At 41.4% G+C, this 12392-nt stretch overlaps 1 protein-coding gene across 5 annotated transcripts in view; it reads left to right on the top strand.

Annotated features, from left to right (window-relative positions):
• The window catches only part of adamts9 (ADAM metallopeptidase with thrombospondin type 1 motif, 9), a 254369-nt gene that overhangs the window by 61355 nt on the left and 180622 nt on the right, over window positions 1–12392 (top strand). For all 5 annotated transcript variants that reach the window (XR_007249201.2, XM_048547294.2, XM_059649931.1 and 2 more), the window contains exons 9-11: window positions 760–906; window positions 6539–6680; window positions 7226–7330. Coding sequence is in view for 4 of the 5 variants with exons in the window: in XM_048547294.2 (XP_048403251.2) it covers window positions 760–906; window positions 6539–6680; window positions 7226–7330 (394 nt within the window). In the remaining variant the exon portion in view is untranslated. The remainder of the gene's footprint in view (window positions 1–759; window positions 907–6538; window positions 6681–7225; window positions 7331–12392) is intronic.

The following is a 12392-nucleotide window of genomic DNA, read 5'->3' on the forward strand; positions in this document are numbered from 1 at the left end:
TCCTCCAAAATTGCCAACTTGTAAGGCTCGTTGAATGCTGCCAGATTGCACATTTTGTTATAAAAAGGCCCTATGAGAAAATCATTTTGGACAACCACCTTATCCACCACTCACTCAAACATTCATCTGAATCAAATGGTCCCCTGTTCAAAACTCTTGGGCTCATTCCAGTGAGCAAATGTGACAGTGATATAAATTGGTAAACAGTCCCCACTTCAAAATTAAGTGGAAGGTGTAGGCATAAAAGTTTGCTTATTCCAAGTTTTATTTACTCTTTTGAACAGCTTTTTTAAAACACACTCCGATCTCTTGTTTGTTGGATGCTCATCATTTGTATGTACCCAACTCTTAGTTCATTGCCTCTGTTTGATATTGCAATGTAGTTTGTGTAGTTTATGTAGTTTGGCCAAACTCCAGATCAATTTTAAGTGTAGCTGGAGGAGCACATGAGAGTGAGAGGCAGAGTATAAATAGGCTAAAGCTATGATAGGTAAGTGACTACATGCAGAGATCACGATAATGCTGTTCACAGATTGTCATACTGGAATCTGAATTAGAAACAACTAATGCAGGAGATGTAATTATATCCATAAATACTATCGACATCAATATATGTTACATTGCACACAAAGTATATCTCAAATTTTTGAGCAACATATAGTGATAAATATACAGCACTCGAATATGACTCTATAAGCAATTTTTAAAGGAATCCAACTGAGACACTTGCTTAAAAAATTTTGTTTTTTTTCCACCTAGGTTTAATATGCCTCATGATGACAGCAATAAGTGCAAAGAAGACGGTGGCAAAAATCAGCAGCATGTTATGGCCCCGACATTGAATTATTATACCAATCCCTGGATGTGGTCAAAATGTAGCAGAAGATATGTTACTAATTTTTTAGAGTATGTTAGAATTTTGTTATACTAAGTCTGAATTGAACTGTGCTATTTGTCACATCAATGATAGTGGTCTTATAACCCATCACTCATCAGGAATTGATTAACTCCATGAGTTAGTTTATCTTAAACAGTATAGAATATTATCAGCTATGAAACAGATATCAAAGCAACCAGCTGATTTCTGTGTGCAACTTGCAAACAAAAAACAGACAAGCTGCCAGAAGAATTGCAGCATATAATCGACACAATAATGATGAACTCTATTTGCTGATATTCCAGATCTCATGTTGTCTCATTTTGTCTCTCATTTCTGTTGGAACTTGTAACCCACCTTATACTTTTAATCCTGTACCCACATTTTCATCGTACACAGTATGTGTATATTTTCATCGTCTTTCGCAGCTTTTCAGGCTTCTGTCCAGTATTGAAACAAATCCATTAGGTAGAAGTTGATAAATTGCTATACACAGTCTGCCACATGTGAGCTCTGCCAGTGATGAAATGACGCCTCAGATTTGTTGCTGTCAAATGCAACACTGCAATGTGGACAATAAAACGTGAGGCTGGATGAACACAGCAGGCCCAGCAGCATCTCAGGAGCACAAAAGCTGACGTTTCGGGCCTAGACACTTCATCAGAGAGGGGGATGGGGTGAGGGTTCTAGAATAAATAGGGAGAGAGGGGGAGGCGGACCGAAGATGGAGAGAAAAGAAGATAGGTGGAGAGGAGAGTATAGGTGGGGAGGTAGGTAGGGGATAGGTCAGTCCAGGGAAGACGGACAGGTCAAGAAGGTGGGATGAGGTTAGTAGGTAGGAGATGGAGGTGCGGCTTGGGGTGGGAGGAAGGGATAGGTGAGAGGAAGAACAGGTTAGGGAAGCAGAGACAGGTTGGACTGGTTTTGGGATGCAGTGGGCGGAGGGGAAGAGCTGGGCTGGTTGTGTGGTGCAGTGGGGGGAGGGGACGAACTGGGCTGGTTTTGGGATGCGGTGGGGGAAGGGGAGATTTTGAAGCTTGTGAAGTCCACATTGATACCATTGGGCTGCAGGGTTCCCAAGCAGAATATGAGTTGCTGTTCCTGCAACCTTCGGGTGGCATCATTGTGGCACTGCTGGAGGCCCATGATGGACACGTCACCTAAAGAATGGGAGGGGGAGGTGACTGGGAGGTGCAGTTGTTTATTGCGAACCGAGCGGAGGTGTTCTGCAAAGCAGTCCCCAAGCCTCCACTTGGTTTCCCTAATGTAGAGGAAGCCACACCGTGTACAATGGATGCAGTATACCACATTGGCAGATGTGCAGGTGAACCTCTGCTTAATATGGAAAGTCATCTTGGGGCCTGGGATAGGGGTGAGGGAGGAGGTGTGGGGACAACTCTCACCCATCCCTTCCTCCCACCCCAAGCCGCACCTCCATCTCCTACCTACTAACCTCATCCCACCTCCTTGACCTGTCCGTCTTCCCTGGACTGACCTATCCCCTCCCTACCTCCCCACCTATACTCTCCTCTCCACCTATCTTCTTTCCTCTCCATCTTCGGTCCGCCTCCCCCCACTCCCTATTTATTCCAGAACCCTCACCCCATCCCCCTCTCTGATGAAGGGTCTAGGCCCGAAACGTCAGCTTTTGTGCTCCTGAGATGCTGCTGGGCCTGCTGTGTTCATCCAGCTTCACATTTTATTATCTTGGATTCTCCAGCATCTGCAGTTCCCATTATCACTGCAATGTGGACATCCAGGTTGGTCTGTCTACATTTTTGGATTAGATTTCTGACTCTAAGAAATATGCATTCAGCTAGACCACTGGAGAAGAAGTAACATGATTAATTTTTCTCACTGCCCTGGCAATGGCCTACCAATAAATTGCACACCTTTGTCTTTAATGATTTCTCTAGAGGTACTAAATAAACAAAAAAACAACTTAGAGTGTGTGCAGTAGTTGTGTTTGACATAATGAGTGGATGACAAATGATGGGGTATTTGGTGAAGTAGCCAATGATAATGCTGTAGGCATTTCTGTGGAGATGAAAAGGGTCAGATGTGCTTTTGATTAAAGGGTAGACAGGGTCATAGCACAGTATCAGAACTTCTTTGCTTTGACTTTGCAGATGCTCTTGATAATCCTTGCAATTCTTAACAAGAATTTCAACATCACTCCTGATGTCTGGCCAATATACTAACTCTCTAGTGAGTCTCCTCATCTGATCTGTGCCATGTGTAAGTGATGAAATGGTTTCTCATTCGCACTTGGGATGTGGGCTTTGCTAGTTAGGTCAGTATTTAATGCCCGTTTCTAATTCCCTAGAGGGCAGTTAAGAGTCAGTCACATTGCTGTGGGCTCTGAGTCACATGTAGGCCACAGTAAGTAAGAAGGGTAGATTTTCTTTCCCAAAGTACATGAGTGAACTAGACAGAGGTTTCATGACGACAACTGATAGTGGTTACATGGTTGCCATTAGACCAACGTTTTACTCGATATTTTTACTGACTTCAAATTTTGCTGGCTGCCATTGTTTGATTTGGATCCTTGTCCCCAGAACACTAGCTTGGGGTCTGGCAGACCCTGTGCCAGTTGAACACTGTTCTTCATGGTGGTTCTGGTTTGATGACATGCCTTCCTTTTAAAAATTACTCCTTTTGCAGATGTCTACCTCATCCCAGTATGGCATAATGTGTTGTTTTCCTCCACAGGGGAGGTGATGGCGCAGTTGTATTATCACTGGACTGTTAATCCAGGGACTCAGACAATGCTCTGGGGACCTGGGTTCCAATCCCACCATGGCACATGGTGGAATTCAAATTCAATAAATATCTGGAATTAAGAATCTAATGATGACCTCAAATCCATTGTCAATTGTTGGAAAAACGCACCTGGTTTGTTAATGTCCTTTAGGAAAGGAAGCTGCCATCCTTACCCGGTCTGGCCTACATGTAACTCCAGACCCACAGCAATGTGGTTGACTCTTAACTGCCCAGTTGGCAATTTGGGATGGGCAATAAATGCTGGCCTAGGCAGCAACACCCCGCATCCCGCCAATGAATAAAAAACAAGCCATTGACCTTTGTTTGCCATTGATCTGGCACATGCCCTGATCACTTGCCTTTCTTGAGTGCATTAAACTGGCCTCTTGATTGAAACCTGTCCACTTAACGACAAGCTGTGTTTTCAATGCTGTCTGACGCTATAAGAAATTAAGATGTCAAAGATTGTCTCATGCACTTTAGCATGATTTAATACTGTTGTCCACGTATTTCCCTTTAGATTAGCTTGCTGTTGCTCGCTGATTTTGCAAGGATTCATCAGCAATATTTTCCATTAATTAACTCTTGTGGATTGGCATATTTAAAACACACAACAATTATAACACAGACATTTCTGTACGTGCAGTTTCCAAACACAATGCAAATAAGCTGCCTGGAAGGGTTTTGCAACATTGAGTGTGCGCAGAGCGCATTAGCTTTTAACGCTGAATCCTGCCTTACAGACAAGACAGATATAAACATTGTGGGTTTCTGGATAGCTTTGAATTGACTGATTGTTTGGAAAATAGTTGTCAATTGTCCTATTTTAATTTGACTTCTGCCATCAAGTACAGTAGTCTCCATTTTAAGGTGCACTGTTTTAAGCCAATTTGCCAAGACATAGGTAGGAAGGGAGTGTAGTGCTACAGCTGAATTTAGGGATCTAGGTAGAAAATGAACAAACAAGACCTCAAATATAGTCATCTCCAATTAATTCCAGTACCTCATACAAATACAGAATTGGACAGATAAAACAAATGAATGCATGCCTGGATAGATAGTACAGGAGGCAAGGCTTTAGATTACTGTGGCATTGTGACTGCCTCTGATGAAGGAGTTACCTGCAGAATCTGCACCTATTGCCCCTGAACAGAGCTGGGACTGAATTTCTCGTCAGGCATTTTGCTGTTGCTGTTGCAGTTGGAAAAGCTTTTAATTATCTTGGCAAATATACAAGTATAGTGTGTATTAGACAAGCATAGAGTCCAAAAGCAGGGAGGTAATGATAAACCTGTACAAAACACTTGTAGACTTCAAAAGGAGTACTGTTTACCATTTCCTATCATTCACCACTGTAGGAAAGATGTGAACACATTGGAGAGAGTACATAAAAGATTTACAAGAATAGTTCCAGGGAGAGAAACTTCAGTTGTGAGGATAGATTTGAGAAGTTGAAACTATTCTCCTTGAAGAGAAGAAGGTTAAGAGGTATCTGAAAGAAGTTTTCAAAATCATGAGGGGACTGGATACTGTGGAAAGGGAGAAATTGTTCCACTTTCACTCATGAAAAGATCAAGAATAAGTTGGCATAGACTTGAAATGATTTATAGTAGAAGCAAACGTGATATGAGATAAACCTTTTCACGCAATGAGTGGTTTGGGTCTGGAATGCACTGCCTGATTGTATGGTGGAGGCTGGTTTAATTTAGGCATTCAAGAAGCCCCTGGGTGGATATTTAAATGGAAGCAATGTGCAAAGGCATGGGGAAAAGATAGAAAAATTGCAAAGAGTTATGATGCTCATTTGGACAGCTGGTTCTAACACAATGGACCAAATGGTCTCCTTCTGCAAGGCAACCATTCTGTGATTCTGTGAAGTCATTCGACTTTAATGTTAGCCAGTTAGGGTGGCACATATTTAGCACAGGGTGTTTTACTTTAACATAATTTCACATCTGATGTGCGGTCATGTGACCTCAGCATCAATTTGGAGCAGACCCTCCCACCCACTTTCGGTCCTGCTTTCTGCCAACATTCTCTGATATCAGAAATAATGGGAACTGCAGATGCTGAAGAATCCAAGATAACAAAGTGTGAAGCTGGATGAACACAGCAGGCCAAGCAGCATCTCATATCTCTGATATCAGTTCCCCTGCCTATCCAGTAGCAACATCTGCAATCCTATAACTCAAGGCAGAGCTTCTCTCAAGCCCAGAAGGCTCCAAGAACTGAAGGACTATCGAAACTTAATGACAAATAGTGGAACGTACACTAGTTAAAGTCAACTGAAAAGGGCCACCTTGCTTCTTCTATATTTTTGCACTTATTTTGAAAGCTATTTCATATGTGACCAGAGGAATTTTGGAATGTAAGGTACTTTAACTCACAGGTTAGAATATTTTAGTGCTGTTAGGGATGGGCAACAAATGCTAACCTAGCCAGTGAGGAATAAACACCGTTAACAAACTTTTTAAAACAACGCTTTTTCAGGTGAGAATTGTCCCACAGATTTTAACTACAGTTTTGTATGCTGTGATAATGGGAAAATCTGATACACATCTCATCATTTAATTGAAAGTTTCATTTTTGAGAAACACAAATAGAAATATCAAGCGAGGAATTAGTATGCAGCAAGAATGGCAAAACCTTTGTGAAACTCCAAACTGAGGAAAATCATGTTCTTTATGAAACAGTGTATCCAGCCCAAGTGCTGACAGGAATTTCACTCTCTTAGTATTGTTCAGTTTGATCAGCATGACAGCAAAGATGACTAGATTTGCCAAAATTCCATTGTATTGGGATAGTAACAATTTTCTTTTGTTTTCAGATTTGTATTCTATGTAATAGCAATGGAAATTTGAACACCTGGATTTTCTCTCATACTTTTTGCCTTTTTAGCACAGGATATGGTGAATGTTTACTTGATGAACCTGTGACAAGAACATACACACTGCCGCATCAGCTCCCTGGTCAGATTTATAATGTTGACAAACAATGTGAATTGATTTTTGGATCTGGTTCTCAGGTGTGTCCCTATATGGTAAGTGCAATAATATTTGACAACTGAGATAGACACAGAACACAGTAATTATTCTTCTGAAAGTTGACTAATCATATCTAAAGCTTTCATTTCCAAACCACTGGTAAGTTGGACTACATCACATCACATCATAATCAAGAAAAAAGAAACAATTTCAAATTGAAATAAATGTGTACTTTCATTGAATTTGTTGTTTTCATTTTATTTCATTTAGCTGTTTGTCAGGTAGCTATATACCGACAGGGTGAATTTTCAACTTTTCACCTCTTATAAAACTGCTATGGTGGATTCAAAGGGAATATGAAACAGATAACTGATTCCCAATTCCAGTTTAGCAAATGTAAAATCTACCTCAATATTTATTGTTTGATGAAACCCCCTTTAGCAACTAGGAACATGAGGAAAAACAGTTCTGTTGTATTACTGAGAGAACAATTCTGTTATACATTAAATAATGGACATCCTAAATGTGTGTGAAACTGCTTTTAGTGCAGTGAAAATACTTTGACAATATCAGATTTTCAAAGCATTTTCTTTTGTTGTAGACACAATGCAGACGTCTTTGGTGTACAAGCACTGAGGGAGTTCAGAGAGGCTGTAGAACTCAACATATGCCATGGGCGGATGGGACAGAATGTGAACCTGGAAAGGTAATTGCTTTTAAATTTTAAAAATGTGTAGGCTGAGTAGAAATATCAGCAAAATCAGTTTCATGCAAACTATATAATTAAATGACTGTTGTTTTACAAATATATGCAACATGTTGTTACGTTCATATTTTTTTTAAACAGCAGAAAGTTATGTTTCTTTAGTCACATAAGTATTTGGATCTAAGCCAGTATTAAAGAAGCACAAAAATAATATTTAAGCATTGAATATTGTCCACTTGCTTTTTGGATTAGCACGATGCAGCTTTCAAATGCATATATCTCCTCCTGTGACTAATAGAAGCATAAAGCAGTAACAGACTTAAAGCAGTTTTTAATGACATGCTTGTGATACACTTTTCCATTCATTATCTAGTTTGTACATAATTATTACTTTCCCAACCTAAACTTCCTTTTAAACATCAATTTATTCTATTTTTGTGTTAAGTACTTCAGTTTTTGAAGTAGCATGGTAGCATAGTAGCTTTATAAAGTTGAGATATTAAAGAGTGTCTCTTCCACAGAGTTAATTTTGAGAAATTCATTTTGATTTCGATTTTTTTGTTCGTTATCTTCCTAGTACTGTTTGTGAGGTTACAGATGAAGAAAAATTTCAAGGATGCATTACACTTTTAAGCTGTTCAGTCTAATCTAAATAAGTACCCATGTACTGTGTCCCACATCTGGTATTCTCATTTGATCATGTTCACTTCCTTTCCTTCTATTGTTGACATCAATTACGTTTGCATTGCTGCCGTAAGTGAGAGAGTAAGTCCTGGGAGGTTGGGGAGAGAGGAAATTTTGTGAGTATCTGGGTCAAAAGAATCTAAAGATATAATTGTCAAAAGTTCAAATGGGCATTAGAAAAGAGAAGAACAATAATGTGAGTTTCTAAGCCTTAAAGCCTAATGCATATTCACCAAAGATTGAATGCCATTGTGGTCCAGCATTTTTAATACATTGAGTAGCAGTAATATAGTCATGAATAGAATACGTGCAACAGTCTCCCAGGAAATGTATTTAATGCACTGATTAATGCTGAAAGAAAATAAGATGGATAAAGATTTATTTGAAATATGATAAGAGGACCACATGGTAATTATAGGCAGACATGCCGAAATGCTCATGGCTCCTCTTTTCTAAGATAATTTGAAATGTGTTTAGTCATGGATAAATAATAAAAGTGCAAGGATGAGTAGGTTATTCTAAAGTTCTAACCGCTCACTTTTGGGATCAGTTTAGAAATTTTGCAGATTGTTGTTTACAATATTAAATTTGTGGATTAGTGTCTGTGACAGATCATACATCATTACAAAGCCTGAAATCACCCTCTCTTGTTTAATATGCGCTTCTATTCTCATGCTGCCATTTAGAAAGGTTTACTAAGAAGATTACCAAACAACATTTATTATGGTCAATGCTAAAGAAATGGCATAAAAACTATAGGACCCAGTCATATCAGATTTAAATTAGGATTGCTAAATGTGCCCAATTATTAAATTGGAAAACAAGATGAAGTAGCATGGTGGTATTGCTGCCTCACAGCTTCAGCGAACAGTGTTCGATTTTAGCCTCGGGCAACTGTTGTGTGGAGTTTACACATTCACCCATTGTCTGCATGGTTTTCCTCAGGGTGCACTGGTTTCTTCCCATAGTACAAAGATGTGCACATTAGGTGGATTAGCCATGCTAAATTGTCCCATAGTGTCCAGGAATGTACAGACTAGGTAGACGAGGCTACAGGGATAGGGTAGGAGGGTGGATCTGGGTGGTGTAGACTTCACGGGCTGAATGGCCTACTTCCACACTGTAGGGATTCTGTGATCTATTCTGTGATATTCAACACAGACTTGGAATTTGGAGGCTCGGGCCACCAGCTGGCTGAATGGACCACATTTTTGTATCCTTAAGGATAAAAGGTTCGACAATGGTGTGTAACTTAAATACAGCAATAACCTTCAATAGCTTTAGCAAATGAAGCATCAAGTCAAAATCCAATCCTGCCCATAGAGTATATTTAAATGCACTTTACAGAGTTGGGAGAAATTAACATTGATATCCCAGCTGACATTCCTGTCTAAACTTTACTGCCCTTGATGGCACCTGAGATTAAGTGGCTCAATAATGACTAAGGCCTGAGATTGTAAATTTCCTGCTGTTTATGGCTCAGTACAGTATCATCCATTGAATTTGCCCACTGAAATTGCAAGCAATTTTCAGTGAAATATTTATTTGTTTAAGGTTGTTTCATTGATACCAGTGAAGAAACTCATGCTAGTTAGTTGTCTGTGGCACAGCCTGCCGATGAGAAATTAAAGTAAGTCTTCTTAACACTTTCAAGTGGTACTGCTGGATTGAAATTCATTTCCATATCAGCCCTAATGTATTACATTGTTTTAAGTATCTGTGTACATCAGTGATAGAAATATCAGTTCAGATTCTGCAGAGCTGTGTCTGGTTATAAGCAGTGCACAGAATAAGGTAAAACAATAGTATAGAAGGAACCACAAAAGTAGAAATTGTTGGAGAAACTCAGCAGGTCTGGCACCTGCGAGAGAAAACAGAGCTAACATCGCAAGTCCAGTGACTCTTTTTCAGAAGGCTTCTGAAGAAGGGTCGCTGGACCCAAAACAGTTTTACAAAACCTTTACCTCTGTTTCTTTCTCCACAGATGCTGCCAGATCTGCTGAGTTTCTCCAGCAATTTCTGTTTGTGTTTCAAATTTGCAGCATCTGCAACTCTTTGTTTTATGACAGAAGGACTTAGTCGTGAATCATTAAAGGTCTCTGATTTGTCAAGAAACTTAAACAAATAGAATTACCACATGCACAAGCATGCCACTGGGAAAAAAAAAACATAGATTTCTGTTTTGTTCACTACTCTGACATGTGGTCAGGATGAGATAAACATGTACAAATCAACAAATGGAAGATTGCATCGCAGCTCTGCATTACAACTTGCTGAGGCAATGAAGGTTGCTCAACCTTGTTGTCTTTCTGATTGTAAGCTTACAACGCTGGTAATGGAAGACAATTCTTTCAATACCAACAATCTCTTGGATTTCGAAGCCACATCAAATTTAAGGGAATTTAGTTATGTGACTTAATATTGCCACTGTTGTAAAATATGAAAGTATATGAGAATTTACCCTTTATCTCCTGCAAGAAAGCATTACATCTGTGATGCAAAAAATCAGCAGATGGCATTCAAAGAATTATTGCAATATCTTCCAATTTACTAGATAACCTTACAATTATTAATTCTAAGCATTGTAGGCTGGTAATCTTTCCTGTATGTGATTCGAAAACAAGGATAATATGTATTGAAATTTAACACACAGAATTATAATCTTTTTATTTTCTGATTATCTTAACTTCTGTGGTGTTTAAAGAAAATAAAGTAGCTTACTGATATTGTGATCAGAGATAATGGGAACCGCAGATACTGGAGATTCCGAGATAACAAAGTGTGAAGCTGGATGAACACAGCAGGCCAAGCAGCATCTCAGGAGCACAAAAGCTGACGTTTCAGGCCTAGACCCTTCATCAGAGAGGGGAATGGGGAGAGGGTTCGGAAATAAATTGGGAGAAAAGGGGAGGCAGACCGAAGATGGATAGAGGAGAAGATGGGTGGGGAGGTAGGAGGGGATAGGTCAGTCTGGGGAAGACGGACAGATCAAGGAGGCGGGATGAGGTTGGTAGATGGGAAATGGAGGTGTGGCTTGAGGTGGGGTAGGGGATAGGTGAGAGGAAGAACAGGTTGGGGAGGCGAGGACGAGCTGGGCTGGTTTTGGGATGCAGTGGGGGGAGGGGACGAGCTGGGCTGGTTTTGGGATGCAGTGGGGGAAGGAGAGATTTTGAAGCTTGTGAAGTTCACATTGATAACATTGGGCTGCAGGGTTCCCAAACGGAATATGAGTTGCTGTTCCTGCAACCTTCGGGTGGCAGCATTATGGCACTGCACGAGGCCCAGGATGCACATGTCGTCTAAGGAATGGGAGGGGGAGTTAAAATGGTTCGCGACTGGAAGGTGCAATTGTTTATTGCGAACCGAGTGGAGGTGTTCTGCAAAGCGGCCCCCAAGCCTCCGCTTGGTTTCCCCAATGTAGAGGAAGTCACAACGGGTACAGTGGATGCAGGAAACCACATTGGCAGATGTGCAGGTGAACATCTGCTTGATATGGAGAGTCATCTTGGGGCCTTGAATGGGGGTGAGGGAGGAGGTTTGGGGGCAAGTGTAGCACTTCCTGCGGCTGCAGGGGAAAGTGCCGGGTGTGGTGGGGTTAGAGGGGAGTGTGGAGCAGACAAGGGGGTCCTGGAGAGAGTGGTCTCTCCGGAAGGCAGACAAGGGTGGGAATGGAAAAATGCCTTGTGTGGTGGGGTCAGATTGTAGATGGCAGAGTTGTTGAAGGATGATGTGTTGTATCCGGAGCTTGGTGGGGTGGTATGTGAGGACGTGGGGGATACTCTTTGGGCGGTTATTGCAGGGGCAGGGTGTGAGGGATGTGTTCCGGGAAATGCGGGAGACACGGTCGAGGGCATTCTGAAGCACTGCAGGGGGGAGTTTGCGGTCCTTGAAGAACGTGGACATCTAGGATGTGCAGAGTGGAATGCCTCATCCTGGGAGCAGAGGCGGCGGAAGCGAAGGAATTGGGAATAGGGGATAGAATTTTTGCAGGAAGGTGGATGGGAGGAGCTGTATTCTAGGTAGCTGTGGGAGAGGGTGGGCTTGAAAAGGACGTCAGTTTCTAGCTGGTTGCCTGAGATGGAGACAGAGAGGTCCAGGAAGGTGAGGGATGTGTTGGAGATGGCCCAGGTGAACATAAGGTTGGGGTGGAAGATGTTGGAAGAACTTCCAATTCCCCAGTCCCCAACACCTCTCTTTCACTGTGGACGTCCAGTCCCTATACACCTGCATTCCCCATGCAGATAGCCTCAAGGCCCTCCGCTTCTACCTGCCCCGCATGCCCAACCAGTCCCCCTCTACCGACACTCTCATCCACCTAGCCGAACTCGTCCTCACCCTCAACAACTCCTCTTTCGATTACTCCCACTTCCTACAGACA

This window comes from Stegostoma tigrinum, chromosome 11 (assembly GCF_030684315.1).
Source record: "Stegostoma tigrinum isolate sSteTig4 chromosome 11, sSteTig4.hap1, whole genome shotgun sequence".
Taxonomy (NCBI): domain Eukaryota; kingdom Metazoa; phylum Chordata; class Chondrichthyes; order Orectolobiformes; family Stegostomatidae; genus Stegostoma; species Stegostoma tigrinum.